The sequence below is a fragment of the Carettochelys insculpta genome, chromosome 10 (genome assembly GCF_033958435.1).
Source record: "Carettochelys insculpta isolate YL-2023 chromosome 10, ASM3395843v1, whole genome shotgun sequence".
In the NCBI taxonomy this organism is placed as follows: Eukaryota; Metazoa; Chordata; order Testudines; family Carettochelyidae; genus Carettochelys; species Carettochelys insculpta.
In genome coordinates, this window is record NC_134146.1 from 22,857,152 (window position 1) to 22,882,634 (window position 25,483).

A 25,483-nucleotide genomic window follows, 5' to 3' on the forward strand; every position below is an offset into this window, starting at 1 on the left:
CTCCTGTTTACAGACGTGGTGTGTGACGAGCCTCGCGTGCGTGGCAGGTGTGCACGATGCTAGTGACGTTAGCCGTGCACGCCAGGCACCCTTGCCCTGTGCATTACGTGGCGCTACCGTGCAAGAGCCAGCAGGGCGTGAGAAGGGAGTCAGCAAGCACAGCAGGGTGGCGGCGAGCCGGGCTGCCACACAAAGACACATAGCGGCCACGGCACTGGCCGCATGTCCGAGCCCAGCCGAGCGGCTCCGAGCCGGGCTGCTTGCTCCGCGGACCTCAGCGCCGGGCAGCTGCGCCCACCTCAGCCGCCCGGCGGGCGGGGGTAAGGGCAACATGGCGGCTCACACGGCGCCCCTCTGCCCTGAGCCGGTTCCGCCGGCAGCCGCTGTCCGGGCCAGCCGAGCCGCTGACGCGTGCAAGAGGGACGTGGCTCCTTCCCGTGTCGGCCGCCCCCTGTCAGGCACCACGCCCCCTTCTCTCTCGCAGGCATACGAAGCAGCCCCGCCTCCTCTCGGCACTGCGCGCGCCTTCCCCCTTCGCGTCAAGAGGCCGCGCGCGCCCGGCTCCACCCCTCGTGCAGGTGGGACAGAGGGAGGGGTTGGGCGGGCGCGCGCGCGGCGGCGTGGCTCCTCCCCGGGGCGGGGCGGTCCGGCCCGGCGGGCTCGCGGCACCGCCCCCTCCCCCCTGCCGTCCCCCTCAGTAACTTGGCTGCCTTTTATCGGGCGAGCCGCTCGGCGGAGAGTTTGCTGGGGCCGGAGCTGCGGCGCGAGCGAGCGCTGAGCGGCGCCGAGGGGAGGGGGGCCCGGTCCGGGGGGGCCGGGTCCGGGACGATGCTGCGGCTGGTGTCGCTGAAGTTGGGGCGGCTGTACCGCTACGTGAAGCTGGCGGTGCTGGGCAGCCTGGCGGCGGCGCTGGTCCTGAACACGCACTCGCTGCTGGCCTCGCTGCAGCGCAACGAGCTGTCGGAGCGGCGCTTCCTGCAGCTCAATAAGTGCCCGGCCTGCTGGGGCACCAGCTGGTGCCGCAAGTTCCTCAACGGGCAGCTGCGGCTGGAGAGCTGGGGCCGCCTGCGCCTGCTCGACTTCCTCAATGTCAAGAACGTCTACTTCGCGCGCTACGGCGAGCCCCGCGAGGGCAGCCGCCGCGTCGTGCTCAAGCGCCTGGGCTCGGCGCAGGAGCTCGCCGACATCGACACCAAGATCTGCCGCCGCGCCACCGGCAGGGGCCGCTGCGACCTGCTGCAGGCCCTGCACGCCACCGAGTTCGCCAGCATCAACGGCGACGTGCGGCTGCTCACCCCCGACGTGGTGGAGGGCTGGTCGGACCTGGTGCACTGCCCCTCGCAGCGCCTGCTCGACCGCCTGGTCCGCCGCTACGCCGAGACCAAGGACTCGGGCAGCTTCCTGCTCCGCAACCTCAAGGACTCGGAGCGCATGCAGCTGCTCATCACGCTGGCCTTCAACCCGGAGCCGCTGGTGCTGCAGGTAGGGCCCCACGTTCCTTGGCGCAGCCCGGCTGCCCTCCACGCAGGCTTTGGGGCGGGGCCATGGGGCTGTTCTGCCGCCGACCCAGCCTAGTTACGAAGGTCGGGGCAGCCCGGCCGGCCGGCCCGCCTTCCTTGGAGCTGCAGGAGCTTGCCCCAGCTCCTTCCCCGCCTGCCCAGCCCCGCTCCCCCGGCCGAGCATCGCCTGGGTCTCTTCCCTGGTCACGTTGCCAGAGGCTCCGTGGCTGGCTGGCTCTTTGCGGTGGCGAGGGAGCGTGGCTTGGAGTGGGCAGATGGCGCAAACCCTCCTGGGCGGCGTAGTCGAGGGAAAACGTGTCCGCAGAAACAGGCGCTAGCCCCACGCTTCCCTTTTTTTAATCGCCCTCCCAAGCAGTGAGCTAGGGGCTCCCAAAAAAACGACCCTGGGACTATGGGGGAGGTGTCTCCTTTGCCCCGGGCAGCGGTTGTGCTGATCTGGTCTCTTATTTAGCTCCTCTTTTTCCCTGGATGTTCCCCAGAACTGAATTCGCGCGTTCCCATCTCTTCCCCTTGTTTAGTAACTGCTCTGTCGTGGCGAGGAAACCTGGAGCTTTCATTCCGCTTTTCACCCTTCACTGCTCCGCCTCCCACGGGAAGCTTCTTTACATTCGGGGGTGATTGTCTGAGGGGGTGAAGAGGAACAGCTGTTCTGCAGATAGCAGCTTTGGCAGAACTGTGTGTATGTTTAAAACTCCTGTTTCCGTATAATTATCCTTGTTTTCTCTCTTGTTAGCTGGAGGCTTTCAGTCCGTCCCCATATCACATTAGCAATTTGACAAGTCCTGAAACTTTTGTCAGAATTCTTTAACTGATCAATTTTGTGGGATCAGGTTTAGTATACCGTGAATTGTGACTCCTATTCCTTTTTCATAAACTCTGTTATTGTTAGAGTTCATCCCAATGTTCTTTGTTAAGGTTAGAACTTATTACATAAATCAGAAAGCTTTTTGTCACTGTTTAGCATAAAATTTAAAAACAGCCATATGGTGCAATTTCTTCACCTGATATAAGGTCAGCCCGTGGAACTCCTTGTCAGAGGATGTTTTGTCACCAAGACTATAAGAGGGATCAGAAGGAGCTGGATAAATTCATGGAGGATAGGCCCATTAATGGCTGTTCCTAGCCTCTGTGAGATACTGGCAATGGGTCACTTGCTGACCTATTGTGTTCTTGATTCCCTCTGGGATACTTGCCAATGGCCACTGTTAGAAGGCAGGATACTCGGTGAGATGGATCTTTGGTCTGACCTAGTATGGCCATTCCTATGTTCAGATACATTTATTAAGAATGTATCGGTGAGATACATATATGATGGCAAAGCAGCACTGTTCTAGGCTTTAATTATATCTAAATAAGATTAGTAATTTTTATGCTTTCTCAGCTTGACTGACAAACATGTACTCTGTTTTGAGAACCCTAGATTTTGATCAGATGTTAGATGGAAAGTTGTGGAAAATGGGTAATTTCTTGTTTGAGATATTGGTTGTTTCACCTTGCATCAATACTACTTGAACTGAACAGTTCCTGGCCTTCTGTTTATATTAAGCTGCGAACACTATTGAGAAAATGCTAAGTATGCACTTGGAAAAGTTATTTGCGTTTAATCTTTGTCCAGTCCCCCCCATACCGCTGACCATTTTGGTCTTTATACTTAAAGGAGAAGTAATAAATACGCTATCATAGGATTACTATTAAACCTCTGGTCTTCTGAGAGCTACTTAGCCAAGGAGATCCGGTTGATGGCTTTAGTCTCCACAGTACTAGCTATTTGACAATCTCCAGTGAATTTATCTGACTAATATCTAGAATACTCATTTAAGAAAAGGTGCATGGATTTTAATTTTAGAAATGATTTTTGTAGTGGTTTATTTTTATGGCACCATATTACTCTGTTCAGCCCTCTTAATGTTTTCTCTGATTTTTTTTACAGTTGGCTTATTATAGTTGAGGTTTCATCACAGGAAAGTGTAAAACTGATCTTAGCACAGGAGCACACTGACTATATATTGAAACACACTAGACTAAGTGGTGTTAAATGCATCAATCAGATAAGTTGGGAAAATAAATAATTTTTCCTCTGACCTTCTGGTTATCGTGTAAACTGTAACAGTAGTTTTAAAAATTGGACAGAAGTGATTCTTTAGTTGGCATCAGTGTTCACTGTAATCTTATCCAAGCATGGGCAGATATTTTTCCATCCATGTGCAGAATATTTTTATATGCACAGACATGTACAAATGTGCACCACTGGTAGAAACAAAACCTAGGTGTTGGCACTCTGCTGATCAGCTAGGTGACATCTGAATCTTGCCTTAGTGGCCACACAAGCACACAGCCACCAGGAACCCTGGTTGGCATGCATTTTTAATGTGGCATTTGTTCTTGATGTAGATTGTGATATACAAAGCCTACTTAATGGTTTTGCAAATGTAAATAAAATTTCAGTGTATGTTTTAGCTTTGTTTCTAGTGCTAACTTTTAAAACTATGTGATACTTACATCACTTAGTATCAGATTTAAATGCTTTCTTCCACATTCCCTTCAGATAAGTTATTTTGAATTTTAGGAAATGTTGAAGTAACTTTCTGGATAACTGAACTGTTTGGACTTAAAGGTATCAGTAGTTTAACTGAAATAATTCTGGCATAGATTACTAGGATGTTTTTCCTTCAAATTTCCTGCCCATTTCTTAAAATCTGAAAGCTGGTTGTCTTTAGATTACATTATTTTATAATGCTGGAAATCAGGAACTTGTACTATTCTATAACTTTTTTTGTTTTTAAAAATACTTTTCCAGAGAAACGGAGGACAGAAATCAGTGAATGTGCCATAGCATGAGAACAAATCTTTCTCTGTGTCCTGTTTTTCTATTTACTGATGACATCGTGGCCTTTACTATGAATTAGCTATTAGTGTGTTTATGGCAGTGCTTTTTTTTTGTGTTGATACTTGCCTGTACTGTGGACTGGCACCTCAGCAGCCCTAGCCATGGGATTTGGAGGTGGGGTGGGGAGCCATCAGAGTACCGGCTCCTCTTTTAACCAAAGAAGCCCTCATTTGTTGTAAGAGAACTTTCTCTTTCTAATTGTGATGCAAGGATGGACAGAGGTAGTAACTTAACTAGCTGAATGCATGTATTTTATGCAGTGTTATGGACACGCATTTAAAACGTGGATTGCTAGGTTACAATGTAAATACACGTCGAAGGAGCTGACCATAACTCTGGTACTCATGTAAAACCACATATTACCTTTATAGCCCATCTCTCTTTAACTTTTTCTGGGAAGAGAAAAATAACTGTTTGTGAAGGATTTTGACATTTGGAAACTTAGTTTTGTTCTGATTAGGAACACCTTTCTTAATCCCCAACGTTTTCAAACCGTTTGTGGATGGGAACAGAGTATTGGCTCTGGGGCTATCCACTTGCTGTTCTGTTGACTGTGGAACCTCAGACTGCTAAAGAGCTAGAAGTCAGGAGTCTCACAGCTTGGAAATAGCCCTTGCAAGGCTTCCAGCTCTCCATCATACATGCTTGGTAAGGTATAGAGGAGCTGGGATTCTGGGAGCTCTGTTCAACAACTGCCTGTCTGTGGAGCTGGGGCTTCCTGGGCTTTCAGACGTTTGGCTCCTGGTCAGTCTGTCTGGCGAGCTGGCAAGATACTTCGATTGGAACTCTGCCTGTGTTCCATTGCAGCTTTGTCAGAATTAAACTCTCTCTCTGCAAAATGTTTCAGATTTGTATGAATTAGCACTCTCCTTCAGAAAATACTGTTAGAGCAATTCTACTCAGGGTTTGCTTCAAGAGCATTGAAAGCTTATAAAATTTAAGTTGTTTGGAGACCTTTTTGAAGTTGGATACCCTTTTAAATAGATAAAAATTTTCTCTGTTTTTTAAGGGAAAACTATAACATGGAACATAACAAATAGGTTGGTTTAATTCAAAAAGTTAATGTTGACTTCACATCTGGCTTTCACTTCACTTTTGTTAATTTTGATAAATGGAATTATCAGAAGAGTATTAAGACTGGGAGAAATACAGATAACTTCAGTCTCTTCTGTAATGACTCTGGTACTGTGACAGCAGCAGGTCGGACACTTAGGAAACAAACTTTGTAAAAAAATAAATAAATAAAAGGCAAATTTGTCCTGCTCTTGGATGTTTTCAGAGGTTTTGCAGTTTTTATTTTATAAAGGTAAATCGTTAAGTATTTGTTCCTGTAGCAGTGGGTAGGGAAGACGTGGGAGTGAGAATTAGAAATATGTTTTAATTCTTTCTGTTCCTTGGAGGTTGTACTGATTGTAAATAAAAACAGTAGTAATTAATGTTAGTTGCTTGTAGCAGACAGAGCAAAGGAAGACTTTGGCAAATTGTGTCCTGTGGATTATCCCTGGGGGAAAAAAAACCATTTTTTTTTCTTCATTTTAATGTGTACAAAAAGCACATACAAGCTTTAGGTGGGGAAGTGCCTTCAGTCTCAATTGTATTGTTGACCTGTGGTATTTCATGAACTTACAGTTGTAATTCAATACAATAATTTTGGAACTGAACTTGGATTTATAATGGGAAAGGTGACTTTAATCATACACTAAATGTAGTGACTTGGGGATTATAAAACTTTTTATCAGAGATTGTAAGCTTAGCTTCAAGCTTATTTGGCGTGTGGATTACCTCTAAAGTGGTAGTGCTTATGAAATGCATACTGTCACAGTTGACTGTCAGCCTTTGCTTTAGCCAGCTTGAAGTAAACTGCATCCTTCAGTTGAGCAGAGTACGCTTCTGTGCAGGTCATAGATATTAGGGAAATACAACTTACATAGTTTTAATTACTGAGGTTTAGTGTAAACATATTAATATTTATTAGTTTTCAGGAGCACATTTTTACTTCATCCTTAGTACATTTTAAATAAGGTTTATGGACTGACTTTTTGATTTGCTAATCTCTGTAGAACAGGAAATCACAGTCCATCTGTTATGATTTGGTACAGTTTACGCCTCTTCTGAGTACCAAAATGTTATCTGCTTCACTGACTTTTCCATCACGTGTTCTGTGCTTAAACAACAAGAAAGGATTTATCAGTTTAGAATTGTATGTTTCATGCACTTCTGTGACAAGTTGAGGAAGAAATAAAGCTTTGATTTAACACTTTAATTTTTCTTTTTTTACATCTCAAAACGTTTTTACTGGGAAACAGCTTGCTTTCAATATATAGGCAAATATTTTAATAAATTTAAATCCTAGTTTGTAGATGACATTTATCGATATCTTTACATACTTATAAAATATTAATTTCTTTGTCTGATACTTGGATTGTAATTTGAGTTTTATGTCTGTGGTGATAGGTGTTTGCTTAGTGCAGTCTTTTATCTACTGCAGCTACACAGAGATGTGAAGCTCTGAACTCATTTTCAAATATTGGTGGACTTTCGCTCTTTTAGCTGTATGAATAGTTGTACTCAATCTCTATACAATTAAACCTTTTTATTATTTTAGTCAAAATGGCAAAAGAACTTTGACATAGTTTGTTTGCCAGCAGGCGTCCTTGGTTTTGATTGTCCAATGCGAAAACTTGTGGCTTTCTGAGTTGTAAGCTGTGGTTTAAAACTGGTAGGACCACTAAAGTTATAACAACAGTGTTGATCACACTCACATCAGTCTGGGATATGAATATTTTGCTCCCTTGAGCAATATAAGTTAGGCTGACATAAGTGCTAGTATGCAGAGCACTGTGTTGGTGGGTGAGCTACTCCTGGCAATGCAGCTTATGCAGCTCTGAGATGTGTTTTATATGCCAACTGGAGAACTCTTGCTCCTTTGGCTTTGAGTGTCGTCAAAACGTGCTGCTGTGGTACAGTACTTTAACCACGTGGATGTAGCTTTGTAAGCGTAGGGATTCCCTTTTAAAAAAAAAAAGAAAAAACTTGCTGCTCTCAGTTTCTGAGGGCATTCATTTGTATTTTGTTCATCTTGTTTTTTTAACTTTCCTTGTTCTTTTGTATCAGACTATTGATCTCTTTACAAAAATAAAGTTTAGTTTTAACCTTAGTTTAAATTAAAATTATACTGTTAAGTCTGAACTGATCAGTGCTATCTTTTGAATACTCAGTATGGATCTCATCTATGGAGAGTTAGGCTTGGTCTACACTAAGCCGTTAAGTAGATTGTAGACATACAGTTCCAGCTAAAGCAATTACATAAGCTAAAATCAATTTATCTGCAGTTGATTTACCTGGCAGTCTTCACAGAGGGAGGTCAGTGAGAGAAACTCAGGGTCCACTGCCAACCCCAGATGGTTTGATTTCACGCATCTCTGCTAGGGGTGCAGAATTGAACCCCAGAAGATCGACCCTCATCACATCAATCTTCTTGGTAGTTTATACATGCCCTTTTACTGCAGAGTTTCTTGGACATAGGGATATGCTCCCATCCTGCAAGAAACTTTGTTCCCGATTGCCTATTAAATAGCTAAATGGAGGAGATATGTCTTATTGGAGAGCAAAAAACCTGAGTGAGTTTCTGCTTGAGCCATTCATTCATATTTCTATCAAGTAATTTAGTGTACTTCGGGCAGACTTATGGGGGAAAATTCACAATATCATCAGTATTTTCATCTTTGTTAAATGGGGAGGCATACTTAAGCGCGGGCTTGTTGACATTTGATTGGGAGTCATAGTACCAGTCATTCGGAACTATGCACTCTTTTTCTGCTTCATGTAATAACTCTGTAAAGTGGTCCAAGTGACTGTTAATTTTTACACTGCTGTATGAACAGAATCCAAGCATTGAAGCTAAGTGAGCAGAGCTTGATGAATCTGACTTTCACATCTTCTACGACAGCCTCAAGCCAATAGATTTCCCTCAGAAGACCCAAAAGCATTCACCATTGAGATTAATTTATGTAAGACCATCTTTCAGACAACCAGGTCAGGATTGTTTTTCGTTTCTATGGGTTTCAGCCCCTGCAAAATTTGAAATTAGATTTTCTCCTTGCAAAGCAAGAGACTTCAGTCACATGGATGCAAGCATCCATAGACTTTTTTTCCTCTTGATATACTCAGGAAGCTTGGATTCTAGTAGCCTCTAACTTAGTTTCTATGGTACAGGGGCGCACAAAGTTGTGGGGGCAGGTTCCCTTATGAAATTTCGAAAGGGGGATGCAGCATAATTGGCTTCTGTGTCTCAGGCTTCTCCATCTAATTAAAAAGGTTGAAATATGTTAACTGTTCTTATGTATGTGCATTCACATTTATATACAAAGTCATAAAGTTTTTACATTTTAGTTATGTATTTTCTTACATATGCCAAAAGGTCTCATTTCCTACCCCTATACTCCACCATTGGTTTGGATTACATTATACAAGCTGCTAATTGCAGGGACAAAAAGTGGAGCCCAGCATAAAAGTTTGCTCACCACTACTATAATACATGGCTTTTCTGTGCTGTGGGTTTATACCTGTGTAATTACACCAAGGTAGCGATTTGACAGCAGCCTTCAACTTCCTGAAGGGGGCTCTAAAGGGGGTGCAGAGAGGCTGTTGTTGCTAGTGACGGGTAGCAGAGCAAGAGCAATGGTCTAAAGTTACAGAGGGGGAGGAGTAGGTTGGATATTAGGAAAAACTGTTTCACCAGGAAAGCGGTGAAGCACTGGAATGCGTTACCTAGAGAGGTGGTAGAATCTCTGTCCCTAGCAGTTTGTCAAGCCAGGAGTTGAAAAGTCCTGGCTGTTATGATTTAGTTAGGGTTGATCCTGCTTCAGGCAAGACCTGGGCTTGATGATCCTTTAGAATTCTTTGTTTCTCTAACTGCATCTAGGCCATAAACCCTATCCAAAATACAGTGATAGCATAGTGGGTAACTTTGCAAATAAGTGATCGTTAGCAAGTCTCGTTAGAGTGCTCATCTTAAATGGAGTTGGAGCTCTTTACAGCAGATGCACACTTGCTAATGGACAGCCCTAGTAGCTTACTGTTCTGATTCCAAGCTGTCATAATATTGTATTCTGGGCAATGTGGGCTTATGGGTATGTGTGGGTTCCCCCACAGGATATATGATGCCATGTGGCATAGGGGCATGCAGTCAGTGCACCGGGCTCTAGCATCCTATTAATACAATGTAATGTGTGTACCCACCCTCAACCCATCGCAAACACCTGCTCCAAGATACCCTATCAAGTTCACTACCCTTAAAGCCTGTACTCTTAAGCATGTTTGCAAACATTCACTTAATGAATTAGGAGTGTTTTATGTCCAACACTTTTGTGGAGTATTATGACTATTTATACTTTGCTGAAGTATATTTATTTAGTTCTTAATCTTTATTTTATAAACTAGTTCTCTTGTTTTCTTGATCACTTTTGCTGCTTTTCTCTAATATCTGTCTGTTTTGTCTGGTTTTGGACATTACAATGCCAGCAAGATACACTCTTGCTCTTGATATGGTTGCCACAGAGCAGGCCATGTGTCTGTGTGCTCGTTCGCATGCTCACTCACTCCTTTGGGACTCTGGTAGTGATATAAAGTGATTAAACATCTTTGTTAAAACCAAAGTGTTGTGTTATTAATAACCTTTTTGGTAGTAGGGGCAAACTTTTTTTTTAAAGTCTTCATGAATGTGTCTTGCCTGTAAGGCTTACCTTCCCTGTAGGGTAAGCTATTGAGGCCTACTTTTTTCAGACACCTCAGTGGTTGCTTGCCCTATTCTTGTCTCTTGAACATCTTCCCTGTCTCTAGGAGAGCCCTTTTTACAAACTGCTTTAGTCTTCTTGTTGTATTGTGTTGCTGGACTTCAGCCTTTCTGGGCAAAATTAGTTTTGTGGGGGAGGTAAAAATCTTCAAAGTAAATGTGTTTAGCCACTGTGCTTTTTTGCAATACTCGTGTCCCTTGAGGCGTTATTTATGAACCATTCTTTGTGCCTTCCTGCTTGTTCAATCCCATCTCTTCCCCTCTCCCATATAGCCTCCTACATAAACTGGAGAAACGCTGATCCAGGGATCAGCAACCTGTGGCTCTTTAACAAGTCATTTGAGGCTCTGGATGCTGACACTGCTGACTCCTGCAGCTCTGATGAGCCCCCAGGGTAAGGTCTAGCCACAGAGCCACCTCCAGGTGGGATCCCCGCTCTGCTGGCAAGTTGCCAACCCTGGAGTGCAGGATAAGTCCGGAGGTGCGCTGCCTAAGCTGCATCCAGATACTTGAGCAATCAAATGCTCTGAGCCATAGGAGCGCTGTGCGCCACTCTGTGTGTGCATTCTACCCAGTGATTTGAGGGAGAATGACAGGGCACCGATGATGGTGGAAGCAGCTCTGGGGAGTTGCTGGCATTGGATTACAGTGTGCGTGTTTGTGTGGGGGAGGGTGTTGGAGGTGCCTGGCTCTGGAGGGTGAGAGTGAGGATTGGGTTAAGAGCAGTGGGGTTGGGGGTTAACAAGGGTACTTTATTATTGGGGGGGGCAGGGAAGGAAAGGTTGAGAAACATGGGTGTGGGGGTTTGATGCAGACCTTGCTCCTTCCTGCCTAAAAGCCTTTCCCCATGCACAGCATTTTCCTTTTCCTCCTCTGCTTTCCAACTTAGGGACGAAAGAAACTAAAAATTGTGCATGCACTGTTCTCAAAATAGGGGTTACAAAAAGTATGGTTTGCCATTGTTTATTAAGGACTATCTTGTGTTCATGTGTATTGTGGCTCTTGAACAATTTTTTTTTTTGTTACCGAATTTGAAAAATGGCTGTTCTTGCTACTTTTGTTGCAGACGCCTTTGCTGTTCCCAAAAGTCATTGCAAGATGTATGTGCATGAGTTTTGTGTGCTGAAATTGTTGTTAATTTTTCTTTAAAATAATTTGGTCTTAGATACTTATTGTTAGTAGGAGCTCCAACTGTGTATCCAGGTGTATACTCCGTCTCTACCACATACAGTGAGTCTGTTTAGATATAGACAGTCATGTCGCATACATCTGGTATGCATTATTGGACCAACTGAATGTCTATATCTCCTGATGACTTAAGGTATGGGGGAACTAGAGATTACATTGTACTCTTTTTCATTCATTCTACTCTGAAAAATGGCTAAATAAAAATATTAGCAGATCTCTTCTAGATATAAGTTTATGTAGTTGCATTGGTTTGGCTCAGTGGCTAGAATAAGTATTATTTCTATTTGCTCTGTAGAGTCAACATGGCTCTGGGAAAGGGACCTAGATTTTGTTCCTTTTTGAGTAAGAACAGCATTATGTAAATTCCATTTACAGTGTGAGTTAGCTACACCTATGCAAACACCATTTAAGAGGATAAGGTTTGCATGAGTATCACTGAGGGTGCAATTTGTTCTGTAGGGCCAGTTTGCTCTTATCTTGAGTTGAACTTGCTTGGGTGGTAGGAAGATGCGGGGGCGGGGGGAGAGTTAAAGCATACTTGATACAGAAATAGTGATTGACTAAAAGTGCTGTGTTTACTGGCTTTCTTAAAAATAGAAGCACACTGCAGGTAGTCTGTGCATCTAATTATGCCAAGATGTCAGCTGACCATTTTAAAATATTTTATCCTTCCGGACTCTTTAGCTTTTAATTCACTGTAATTATTACATAAAAAATATGTAGGTATGTTGCATGTATATTATATTTAGGAACCTGAAAAAGTGCAATGTAAGAATTTTGCTTTGCTTATGATGTGTGTCTTTTACCTTTTTATTATTGGAAAGTTAAATGGCTTCTATACAGTTTTCCTTTAGGTCAGAGGTCAGCTAGCAAAATAACAAGGAGAGTGTTTTTTTTTTTTTTTTGAATTTGGTAAAAACTCAGTAATTGAAGAGCTGCAATGCATGTGAGTATGAGACAGTCCTTAATAAATAATGTCAAACCACACTCTTCGTAACATTTCTTTTAAGAACAGGTCACACACAATGATTTGTAATAGGATACATGTTTACTGCAGGACGTGCACAAACTTTTTACATGTTCTGTGTGTGTGTGTATTACTACCTCTGTCTTTCACTCCCAAATCCATTTTAATTTATGCAATTTTACTTCATATTTAATTTCGTTTGTTTCATAAAATGCGATTTGCACTTCGTAGCAGAAATGCCACAAGCTTCTTTTTCCTTTTCAGAGTCAAGACTTCATTAACAACACGATCAAAACACAGAGTATCATGTCCCACAGTAAACTGCATATATTAAAGGTGGAGTTAGCCAGTGTTTCAAGATCACCTATTGGTTGCTATTTAGGTATGAGTTCACTGTTGGGCTTTTAGACGTTCACCCTTTTATGAAATATTATCAGGAGGGTTTTGTTTTTTTTTTTTATTTTGTAGTTAATATCAGGAGCCACAAAGTAGTCCTAAAAGAACTGAATGCGGCTCTGGAGCCATAGGTTACAAACAGACCCCTGCTTTAGGTTATTGACAGTGGAGTTTGATCTTAAACCCGGATACTTTGCTTCTGGCGGTAAAAGACTCAGTAGCTCTGTTAGCTCAAAATGGTGGTGGAATCATAAACTTCTGAGCTAGCACTGGGGCTGGAAGCAGATGAACAAAACCACACTGTGTTAGTGTAGCTTATGTTTGGGTGAGGTAAATCATCTTTTTTGGTCAAACACATGTCCTTTGTATAAGAGAGTCTCTTTTTTTAAAAAACAATGTTTAGAGTAGGTTTCCAATTATGATTAAAAAAATCTGATTAGAATACCTTAAGGCTCCGTCTCCACGTGCTGCTTCTTCTGGAAGTGGCATGCTAATGAGCTAACCAGAAGATGCTAATGAGGCACGGATGCAAATGTTGTGCCTCATTAGCATACTGACATATGTTTTGGAGTCTGAAAGAAGCTCTTCCGGACTCCGAAGCACATGTGGAGACGTTTGGCCTGCAGGGATGTTCCGGAAGGAAACCCTCCTTCTGGAAGCCCCTTCTCCTGGACTCTGAACCACATGCCGATATGCTAATAAGGCATGGAAAATTTGCATCCGGAAGAAGCAACACTTGGAAACACAGCTTAATTGTTAGGGGGAGTGTTTTGGTCATCGGTGGGAATGGAGGAAATGAGTTATTCCAATATGTTTACTGTTTCTCCTCTTCTTTGTCAGGTATGACTGTTCTGTATATCTCTATGCACAGAGTGAAAATTTCTTTATAGATGTATACTCTTATGTTATGTAGGTTAGTCCTAACTCTTGTGCTTGTGAATCTGTATCAAAATGCACCCCTCAAATTGGTGATTAAATGCTTTCCTTTAGTCTGCTATCGCATGCTCGCAAGTGCATCAGAGTTACATACTTTATAACCAAGTAGCTGTTTTTGAGCTATGGCCAGAATAGATTTTAATATTTCTGCTAACCCTGTTTTATTTAGCTGCAAATCTGACACTGTTTGTCTTCAAACAAATATAAATATTTAATTTTATATAGGTGTACTGATAACAATTCAATTACTTAGTTCAAAAATATGCTATTTATAGTACAGTAGTTAGAGATTTTTAGCAATCTCTTTTACAGTAGACCCTTGATTTATGTGAGGGCTCCACTCCACACACCCTCTTGTAACCCGAATTTTGTGTAAGCCAGGGTCTGGCTTTTTCCCTGGCGGAACATGTGTTCTGCAGGTGGAGAATCATCAGAAAGGTAAGCCTGGAGAGTGGGGGGCAACTGGGGAGGGTTAAACCTTGTGGTGGGTTGGGGTTGTGGGAGGGGGCTAAGCCTGGAGTGGGCTAGTGCTGCAGGGGGGCGAAGGGTGGAGTTGAGCTGGAGCTGTGTGTGGTGATGGTGAGCCGGGTCACAGGGGGTTTGAACTGGGACTACATGCAGGGGATTTGAACCAGGGTGGGAGGGTGGAACTGGGGCTGCATGTGGGGAGAGGGGAGGTTGAACCAGGGCAGTGGGGGAGAGGTTGAGCCAGAGCTGCACCAGGGTGGGCAGCAATGGTTGAGCCAGAGCTTTACATCAGGGCTGGTGAGCTGTAGCCAAGTGCGGGGATTGAGAACCGGCAGGGGGATCGAACTGAGGCCGGGGAGTTTGAGCCAGAGCCACGCCTGAGGGGTGGTGAGCTGGAGTCGCAAGCGGTGAGGATGTGGGTTGAGCTGGAGCTGTGCACTGGGGGTGGGGGAGACACTGAGTCAGGGCCTCAAGGCTTTGAGCCAGGGCAGGGGAGGAGAGTGAGATTTTGAGTTGCGCTTGACTCGCGTTAAAGCATGATGAGCTTAACTAGTAATCATGCCTTTCCAGGATTTGCTGTAGGAATCGGGGGTCAGCCGCGTGAGAGCAGGGTCACTTACTCTGGGTTCACGTACTCTGAGACCTTACTGTATTTGGCTTTTGTTTTTAAAGGCAGCTAAACATATGTACTGGGAGTTATGTTTCTGATTTGCATGCATATTTTTTGGGTTTTAAAAATATGTATTTAAAACTTATTCTAGTGCCAAATGTCTCATGCTCCAAGTATCAAAAGTTACACCTCTGCTTAGAAAAGGATCAGATCTGCATTCAGTTAACATTCTTATCAAAATCAATATGAATATAAAACTGCTGAATGTGTCACTCACAGATTTTTTTTTATGCCCTCCTTGTGCTGCTGACTTGGGTAATGAAGCATAGATGTGGCTGTTACATGCCAGTTGGAAAGGAGCCAGAATCGGAGAGCTTGCTTGTGTATGTGCAGATGTTGGCAGGATTCCCTCTACTCTTGTTGTCAAGATGTTTTTTTGTTGCCACAGAGATATTAATATATCTGTTTTACAATATGGTGAGTGGTTGTTATACCAACATTATGTCTGGAAGGTTCACTTTTTACATCTAGCAAACCAGTCCTTGGATTTCTACTCATGATCTGAGGTCATGAGATCAATGATCCTGTTGAGGCTCACAGTAAGTATATGTAGTGCATACGGACTAGTTTGATGCTGTGGCTAAGAGAACCGTTGTGATCCTTGGATGGATAACTGGGAGAATCTGGAGTGAGGAGTAAAGAGGCGATATTGCCTCTGTATGTATATGGTATTAGTAAAATGGTTATTAGAATTCTGTGTCCTGTTTTCTTCAGATATCGTTGAGCATGGGGCTGGAATCTTGGCTAAAATTGGAAACGCTCTTCAGAACCTTTTCAATGATGCACACTAAAGTATTTCATACTTAATGAGAAGATACTAAAATCAGTTAAAACTGTGTACATTAGAATTGAACACAAACTATATTTTTTTAAGCATGGGTGAAATCAGGCTAAGATCGGTGCCTGCAGTATGATGCATATCCTGTTACATTGGTATGGGACTGGAGAAATTTACAGTGTGTGGATACTATCCAAATGTAGACTGCGTAAAATATTCCTGTGGACTGGCTTAGCAGGGAGGTTCAAGGACAACACCCTGAGTAAAAAGTGCAGGGCTAGCCCCTTGCTTCTGTTACCTGAGCTACTGGGAAAGTGAGGGTTTCCCTGGATTCTTACCAATATGCTGACCCAGGATTAAGATGCTGGTTGTTTAATGTCCACCTTTGGCAGGTATATTCCAAATCTTGTAACTCCCTGGTCCCCACAGTTTCTGGAAAGAGGATTTGTTTTCCTGCTTTGAGGGCCAGTGCAGTGAGGTATCCCTTGTGCTATTTTCCTTGACTTTTTCTTTTTCTTTTTTTTTTTTCCCTTGGGTGGTGGGAAGGAGCAAGGCTGTCCTATGAATAATTAGCTCTGCCTTGCTGCAGCAACAGCAGACTGGTTCTTGGTATTTACTGTAATCCAGATTTAAAACAGCAGTGACACTGGCCAGGAACTTGTTAACTTCAATTTGCTAGAGTTCAGAAAAACCACAAGCAGCAGAAAACATTAAATCTGTCTGTAGAATCACAAAGACAGCTCTGCTTTGTTTTACACTCCTTTCACATGTAGGAAAGCTACCTTTCCCGTACATAAGCTATGAACCTTAAAGAGCTTAAATTTTGCAGGCATTAATAACTAAAGTCAGACAGGCCAGTAATTTGGTTGCCATCCACTAATGTCTTTCTCCATCCCTGAATCAACGTAACTAGCCTTTTGATCTGAATAGAACCTTAATTTTGCTCTGTAGTGTCTTGAAATAACAATGAGAGAGTTGCATCCGTACTGTCAAAAGTGCTTTATAATGGATGTAGGTATCATACCCGAAGTTTATCAACGAAGAAGATGAAGCACAGAGGTAAAATAAGTTGCCTAAGGTCACACAGCAAGACACTGGGGCTATGCAAGAGAGTTTTGTTGACAAAAGTCACGGAGTGTTTATACACAAAATGGGTTTTGTCAACCAGTGTGTTGACAAAACCCAGCTCTTTTGCCTGCAGTGTTCTTCTTCCAAACTTTGAGGCATAACACTGCTGCCAACAGATTTGCGTCAACAAAACAGTATATGTAATAAGGGCGTACTGAAAACAATAAAATAAAATTCAGTGTGTGCATGTTTGGTCTGTTTGATGCAATTTAAAAATATCTGTGACCATGCAATAACAAGATGAGCTACCCAGCACTTTTGGAAAAAGTAAAGAATGTGAAGCAGTAAGAAAATCCAAAATGAATGTTAATATCAGAAGCTGAATTATAGACTATAGCACTCAATGAGGTTAAGCACACACCAGTTAAATATTAATAATTCTGAAATAATAGTTACAGCTGCTTATATACTTCTAGCATTGCTACCATAACTCTGTCACCAGATAGAGATAAAAATATTTCATTGAATAAAACTGTTATTCAGTCGAAGCAGCAAAGGTTGCAGTTACTGCTTTCATCTTAACAGCAACCTTAAACCTTTCTTTTGTAACTGTCTCTTTGAAATCCAGCAGAGCCCAACCACCACCCCTTGGTTCAGAGCAGGCGGGGGGAGTGCATTAAGCAGTGAGAGAGCTCTCAGAGCTATAAAAGAAATCAGGGGTTTAAGATTTTGTCTACACTTCCAAAATTAAAGTGTTGCCATGTTTAAAGAGAAAGTGTGGCCATGGCTGGAGCTCTCTCAGCTCTTTATGTAAAGCACCTCCAAGACAGCAGTAGTAAACAGTGCCAGGAGCACAGCTCCCAGTTCTGGATACTCATTTACTTTGGCGCTTTGCATTGCTTTAGTTTACTGTGCAGAAAGTTGCAGTGAAGATAGAGCCAAAATATCTTCCTTCTAAATTCCAATGCAGTTCATTCAGTATTCTTCTTAAATGGCTAAGGCCAGGAACTCCAACCTAAAAAAGCACTGGGGGGAGCTGCTGCATATTACTTCACTCTCTCACACACACCCCTCTTTAGTTACAAAAGACCTTAGAGTCATTACTTTTCATATTTTTTTTTAAAAAAAAGGCAGTCCTGTAGCACTTTGAACACTAACAAAATTATGTATTAGGTGATGTTTTGTGGGACAGACCCACTTCTTCAGATCTAGAAAATTCTGATAAATTTTTCAATAAATTATCAAAATTTTGACAACATAAGTGGTAGGGTAGACCCAGTCTGTGTTGATTGGAGAGCTGAAAAGTTTATGTCCCTCAAGAGTGAATAATCCACCCCCAAGTGATGTATGTTACACCAACCTAAGCACTGGTGTGGAGAACACTATGTTGGCAGGAGAGTGCTTAGGTCGGTATAATTTACATTTCTCGAGAAGTAGTTTATTCACACCCAATACTTACGTGACTTATACCAATAAGCTGTAGCATGTTCCTAGTCTTTCTAAAGCACGTCACAACCTTTCGTGCCCTTAAAGATAGTCATAGTCAGATGTAACTTCAGCAGCACAGTTTCTGGCTGTCGTTACCAGGCAGGGAGGAATAACTTTGCTTATCTAAGTAATATGAAAACTAGTTTAAAAAAAAAAAAAAAAAAGCTCAAAAATGAGTTTAGGTCACACCCCATTCACCTAGTGCATGAAAAGCATGGAAATAAGAAATTAAGAGGAAAGACTTAGGCATTCTTTTCAGCTTCAGATTGCTATAGTCAGCATTACAGGCAAACAAATACATCATAAAGCTTTCAATTCCATCTCCCAATGCATGCCAATAAATAATATGTACCCTAAGTTAACAGAACTTGACTGTGAAGTATGAGACATGTCAGTGTACAAGCATGAGGTTGCTGTTATTTTGAGTGCAAGTTTGATGCAGTGACATACATCTTGCCTTTTGGTATCTGTTAGAGGCCTGTGAAAACCTTATGGAGTAGTGTATTATTGACAGTTATGTAGTCATTATGGATGGAATGGAATGCACATCTTCACTAATATTTAAGTGCTTATGGAACCTGAATCTAACTGTGATTGTATTATAGAGTCAAGAATCCCTAATCATGGTCTACTCAGGGATTCAACCTTTGTTTTCCTTCTGACAGAAATACAGCATATCCCCTCAAAAAGCCCTTTCAGGACTAATGTTGAGTAAAAGTATGGATTTCCTGTGAATTGACAAGTAAATCCACTAGTTTAAAATTAAATTCAAGTTTAGGTCTTTTAAGAAATTGAGAATCATTTTTATTTTGTCCTGAACAAAATAAACACAGACTTTTCAACCTTTCCACACAGTATGAAATCTCCTGTGGACTGGCTATCTTTGATGAAATTAGATAATTATCTATTGCATGTAACTGCTCTTATTAAAACAACCTTCCCTGTCTTCAAAAAATCAGTGTCCTCTAATCTAGGACTGATTACAAACACTTGCGTGTCTTAAACATGATCATTATCACTCTGCTGCATCATTACAGGGTAAAGTTAAAGCGGTCAGAGTCTTAACTGTGCATTTCAACACTGTATCATGTTTGGGTTTCTTTAAAGGGCAACGATGGTTTTGGGTAAGGAGAGTGGCCTACTGCAAACAGTGCTGAACTAGCACTCTGGAAACCTGAATCTCCCAGGCTACCGTTACACTATAGCTATCTGTCAACAGAAGTCACTGCTGGGAGAGGTTTCCTGACAAAATCTCTGTCAACAGATTGCATGTACACACAAAAGCAAATCAGGAGAGCGTTCCACTCTGTCGACAGAGCAGTCGGACTGCCTGGCTGCTCTCTTGACAAAACAGGCTCCCGGAAGCACAGCAAACAGAGGCTGCCAATTGTTGTGGATGCCCTGCCCTGCCCTCTGGATGTTTACACAGCCTACACAGTACTGTCCATACTACAGCTTGCATTTTAAAAATCTACATATATTGAAAGGGAAATTGAAGGAAGATGGAAGAACAGAATATCCTAAACTTTGTTATACTTCAAAATATTGCTTATTTTTCCCTCAAGAAAGACCAGAAAATTCTATCTGATCTGGAAGCAATGAAAAGGAAAGGGGAAGAGAAGTCTTAACACCACAAATATTTCATAACTTTCTACTTAATGACTAAAACAAACTAACGTTGCAAGAAAGTCATCATTTTCTTACAACAGAGGTCACAATATGTAAAACACCAAAGCAAAAGATAATCTGTTCCAAAATTGGCAAATATACATACAAAAGCTAGAAGCTAGTTTAGAACTAGTACGTATGTAGGTATTCTTGATAGTATCAAAATATAAAAATGTATTCTGGTCATCTTAATCATCTGTTGTAATTATTAATCTCAAAAGTTTTCTGTCTTGCACAAATTTCAACCTGTTAAAATATACTGTTGCTCCTTTCTTTGTTCACTATTAACATGAAAAAAAATCTGTTTATATGCAGAGTTTCCCATCAGATGAGGGCTGGCCCTTTGCGAAGTACCTGGGAGCATGTGGAAGAATGGTGGCTGTCAACTATGTTGGAGAAGAATTGTGGAGTTACTTCCATGCACCGTGGGAAAAACGAGTGGACCTGGCATGGCAGTTAATGGAAATAGCAGAACAACTGACAAACAATGACTTTGAATTTGCACTCTACCTCCTTGATGTCAGCTTTGACAACTTTGCAGTTGGCCCTAGAGATGGGAAGGTTATAATTGTAGATGCAGAAAATGTTCTGGTGGCAGACAAAAGGTTAATCAAACAGAGTAAGTAGTCTTCCACTGCTGTCCATCTTGCTTCATGTTTTACAGTTTGTCTGAAAAGAACATGAAGCTGTTACGAGTTTCTGAAATGGTGACTTCTAAGTCTACAAGTAGTGTAGCAATTGATCTGAAATCGGAGGTAATTAAATTAGCTAAATTTGAATCAGCTTTTTCATACTTCTTTTTCCTCTTCTCTTTTGAGTCTGCCTTTCATTGCTTAACTACTTCAGGGTTTTACGTCAGCCATCCCTTGGCATTTAGTAGCTTACTGTCAGAACAACTCTGGAAGTGCACCATCATTGTAAACTAATTAGTCATCCAAAGACTGCTCTCGGGTAACATAGGCAGTACAGATGCTTAAAAGGCTCCAAAGGGGATCCACAAAGTTGATTTTCCCCCAATACAAAGAGTTACTGCAAATCAAGCAATAGTATGTAGCTACCAGAGAGAAGCTCAATTCTATATGCTCTTCAAGGAAATTGTGAGGGAGAGGCATAGCCTGCTCAATTTTGAATTGCTCAAGGCAGTTATTTCCCATTTGTAATCAAGGTAATTATTTTTGTCAGCGGCAACCTTTCTGTTAGACACAAGTCCCCAGAGAAGGAAGGTTGCCAGGATACTGTTGCTGCTACTCTCAGGAGTTCTGTTAGGTGTACGTGAGAAAAGTGTGGAAGATTTGATTTCACCTATTTGTTTAATCTTTTGTCACATTATTCACTTACATACAAACTCTGGATGATTCCTCTGTACTGTTTTTAAAATAAAATTGACAAGCAGCCCTGTGGCACCTTAGAGACTATCAAATTTATGAGATCAGGAGCTTTTGTGGGTTCATGACCTCATAAATTTGTTATTCTCTAAGGTGCCACAGGGCTTCTTGTTGTTTGAAGTTACAGACTGACATGTCTACCCCTTGGAGACGAAAATAAAATTATTAGATTTAAGCAGAAAAAATGAACACCTATGTAAGGAGGAAATTTCAGGTCACTTTTTCTCAGGTGTAGATATTTTGTGAACGGTGAAATCAAGGCTTAGCAATACCCAAAAAAAAAATCTAATCACCCTTTTATATCTGCAATATTTTTGATTTCCAGTGAAGTTCTAAAGGACCTATATTGTTAAAATACAGTTACTTGGGGGGAGAAGCCCATCAGTGTGGGTTTTTTTGTTTTTTTTTTTTTGTTGTCTTGTTTTATGGGAAACTAGATTCTGTAGAGAAATTCTAACATCCAGCTGTTCACTGCTTGATGTCTTATAGCATTTCTAATGATTCTTAAGATACTCTTACTTTATAAATTCCACTTACTATTTACAATTTAATTTGTACTCTTGTACTTGTAAAAACACTAAGATACTACTAAGGACTCTTGAAATGTAGGTTATAGCTTAAAACTTCATGTGCAAAAAAGGGTTGCTAACAAAAATGTAGCTAGCAAATAAGTAAAAAAAAAAAAAAAAAAAAAAAAAAAAAATTAAGGGATAATGGCTTGAGTTGTGCAGGGGACTTGAACCTGGGTCTCCTACTTCTTTAGTGGGTGCTCTCCTTCCCAGGTTATAAATCATCATTAGAGCACTGACTTTGACTTTAATTATTTTTGAGACATTATCCGCTTCAAGAAGAGAGATTAAGACTCTCTCCCATAGCCCAGTGACTAAAGCACTCTCCTGCACATTAGCAGAAGGAGAATTGAACATGAATTTTTCACACTTCAAATCAGTGATCTGACCACTGTGCTGAAGGTTCACCAGGCACCAGTGACTCACTTTTCATTATGTCATTCAGTGAATCTAGTCTTCCTTTGCTTTTGTTAAAATATCCAAAATTGAAATGAATAATGTTGTTAGGTCAAAATAATGTTGACATTTTGATTCTTTAGTTCATGTTTGTGAATGATTTTTAGGTCTACTCAAACTAGGCTCTTTTTGGCAGATAAACTGATTTTTATTTGGATAGATATAATGCTATAGATATAGGTATCTGGTTCTGTTTACTAGTTTCCTTCATACTAAGCTTTCAGTCACATTTTGCATTAAAGGTATTGCTTTCCTTTTGTCTTACTCACTGTACTTTATTTTACAGATAAACCTGAAAACTGGGATGTATGGTACGAGAGCAAGTTTGATGACTGTGATAAAGAAGCTTGCTTGTCCTTTTCGAAAGAGATTCTTTGTGCTCGTGCCACTGTGGACCACAATTACTATGCTATTTGTCAGAACCTTTTATCAAGACATGCCACCTGGCGTGGCACTTCTGGAGGATTACTTCATGACCCTCCAGCTGAAATTGCCAAAGATGGCCGACTTGAGGCCTTGCTGGATGAGTGTGCCAACCCAAAGAAGCGGTATGGTAGATTCCAAGCTGCAAAAGAACTACGTGAATATCTTGCACAACTAAGTAATAACGTGAGGTAGTCCATGGTGAACAAATCTCCTTTTTTATAACACTGGCTAAAACAGTATCACAAAGACACATGGAAAAATGAGTTTTTGAGGTCATATATTCAAAAGAGTTTTTTTTTTACACAAAAAAAATTGAACTATCTGATCTGTGTTATAAATGCCATAGAAACGTTATGGTGTTCAGAGGACATTCCTCTGTAAACAGATAATGTACTTACCTAATTAAAGCTTGAGAAACTATTGACTGTTCTCCCTGATTGCCTGAGGAGTGGGTCAGATGACAGAGGACTGTGATAGCTTAAGTGACAGCTTGTTTGTCAAAGGGTACTTTACATAAAACTGCATTAGTATCACAGTTTTGTGAAGATGATGCTTTTACTTGGAAAGTCAAGTTAGTCTGATGGCCTGTTTTAAAGGCTTTTTTTTGCTGATGCCATTGTCTCATTTTTGTGTTCAAACACCTTACTGAAGTGGCATTTACATACATGCTGGTAAACCTAGGTGTCTGTTGCATTGTTTCAAATTTAACAGGTTTTATTTAATGTTGTGCTGTATGTTATTACTATGAGTGCAGGATTCCCATGTTTACTGTGTAGTCTAAGTTCTTTCCACTGTATCTTACTGTGTGTATTACATTTTTTTTAAAAAGGATAGTCATAAAGCCGACTCAGATGTCATAACCATAGTACATGCATATTTTATTTTTGTAGCTCTGCAATTTCAGGTAACCGTAGGTAATGTAGTTGCTGTACAAAATTTCAACCTTCCATGCAAGTATGTACACATAGCCATTCAGCAGGGAATAGTTTGTATGAGCAAAGTCATTTTAACCTGCAAGCAGAATATAGTAAAAATCCGTAGGAATGGAGAGTAGGTTTAAAAATAAGATCACTAGTCCAGTGTGGCGTAAACCAAAGAGAATGGTTATGTGTATTGTTCCCTAGGCTAGTCTTAAAGGAAAATTATGTATTGTAGTAACACTAATCCTTCCTCAAAATGAAATTTCAGTGGGTCCTTAGTTACTCTTTGAGAAACCTTAAGCTGCTAGTTAATTCTTGAGGGAAAATCCAAATGTAAAGTTCAGAAAATGCCTAGCAGACTAGTGTTTTGTGGTTCACAGTTGTGCTGCATTCACAATGTAATAGAAGTTTACTGTATGTTCATCCATGGGTTTAGTTGTTAAACTGTCTATGCCATGTTTGCACTAGAGACCTTGCATTGAAATAAGTTTGACTATTTGAATATCAGTAAAAAATAGTCCCTTTAATGGTTAATGTAAACCTGAGTTTCTCCCATAAACAAGAATTTGCATAAAATATCAAACACTATCACAATGGTTCACTTTTTGGAAGATTTTTGGTGGCTATTTTTCCTTTTATTCAATAGCTGCTGTAGTGTTTCATTTATCTGAACTTTGGTAAAATTCTATTCCTAAGCAAACACTTTTAGGATATATGTGGGGTTTTTTTTATTGCTTTCAGCAGTAACAAAGGGAAGGGTAGCAGTTCTAAGTCAACCACAATGATGGTATTAAAGAATGTGGAATGAGCTGGGTAGGTACCACCATTCATGACAAAGTCAACATGGCTATCAAATACTACTTCAGAGACAAATGGAAATTGGTGCTATACGAGAATTGCTGTGGGAGCAGGGTGAAGGAAAAAAACATATTGTAATTCAACACTGATTAGATGATCTTTCTCAAAGCTGGAGGATGCAGTATGGGAAACTATTACTATACAAAGATACAAAAGTTTTTCTCAGATTTTGTTGGAGTGTATTAACGAGTGTTTTACACAGCTTTAGATTTTTCACTTTAAATACATTCTGCCAATTGAGTCATATTTTACTGCAGCCCACTTGTCTTAATTTTGTTTGCAGAAGCTAATATGACACTTGCAGCTTTTCTTTTCCTAGTTGCTGTTTCTGGCTTTTTGTTTTGTTTTTGCTATTGTGAGATTGTTTTACCAGCTGTGCTGCAATCTCTTTCCCTTCAGAACTGAAGCTTTAAGTAGGGTTTATGCTACTTTTTTTTTTTTTGGGGGGACAAAATACATTTATTTGAAGAATATACATTGAAAAACGGAGATTAAATAATAGTAGCTGCTACACAAGCCTTGTTGTGTCACTGATGTTGATTTTTAAATGCCTAGCACATTATATGATTGAGTTATGTGTGATTATTAAATGGTAATAGAAAACACTGCCAGCTCTGATAGTACTTGAGGTCGTCTTATTACTAATAAATGTCCCTGGTTAGGTTTGGTTTAAAGGGTTTTAGTTCCCTCTGAAATATATAGAGAGAGGTGATTTCAGAAAGGAATCTAGAATTTTAAAAAGTAACTACAGGGAAAACACTTACGTGGAAAGCAATAAATTTTGTTCGAATTGCACCTGTCAGATATTTACTGTACAATGACAATTTATATTTTTAGTCATTGCCCATTAATATTGATGAATTCTTGGTGAAATATTTTTGAATGAGACATTTGGGGTTTGTATGTGCATTAAAATTGTCTTTTGTACTGTAAGTTACTGTTCAATTGGAATATTTTATCAAAATTGTCTCCCTGTGCCTTTATATTACACAAAGTTGTTTCTACAACTTCTAATGATATTAATAAAGAGTACTTTAAGAA

The 25,483-nt window shown here is 41.1% G+C and overlaps 1 protein-coding gene across 2 annotated transcripts; it reads left to right on the forward strand.

The window, feature by feature from the left end:
- Positions 1 to 725: 725 nt before the first annotated feature.
- On the forward strand, positions 726 to 25,483 carry DIPK2A (divergent protein kinase domain 2A). 2 transcript variants are annotated; one of them, XM_075004099.1, is made up of 3 exons: positions 726 to 1,482; positions 20,144 to 20,447; positions 22,525 to 25,483. In XM_075004099.1, exons 1-3 carry the CDS (start codon positions 829 to 831, stop codon positions 22,854 to 22,856), a joined length of 1,290 nt encoding a protein of 429 aa, XP_074860200.1. In that variant the 5' UTR covers positions 726 to 828; the 3' UTR covers positions 22,857 to 25,483. The 2 variants fall into 2 exon arrangements, with proteins under 2 accessions (XP_074860200.1, XP_074860201.1); XM_075004100.1 differs by lacking the exon at positions 726 to 1,482 and adding an exon at positions 2,128 to 2,195.

Excerpts from the sequence above, each read along its gene's own strand:
- DIPK2A (XM_075004099.1), top strand. The coding sequence starts at position 829 with ATGCTGCGGCTGGTGTCGCTGAAGTTGGGGCGGCTGTACCGCTACGTG. Across the intron at positions 1,483-20,143 it reads CGGAGCCGCTGGTGCTGCAG|AGTTTCCCATCAGATGAGGG; the intron begins GTAGGGCCCCAC and ends GTTTATATGCAG. Across the intron at positions 20,448-22,524 it reads CAAAAGGTTAATCAAACAGA|ATAAACCTGAAAACTGGGAT; the intron begins GTAAGTAGTCTT and ends TTTATTTTACAG.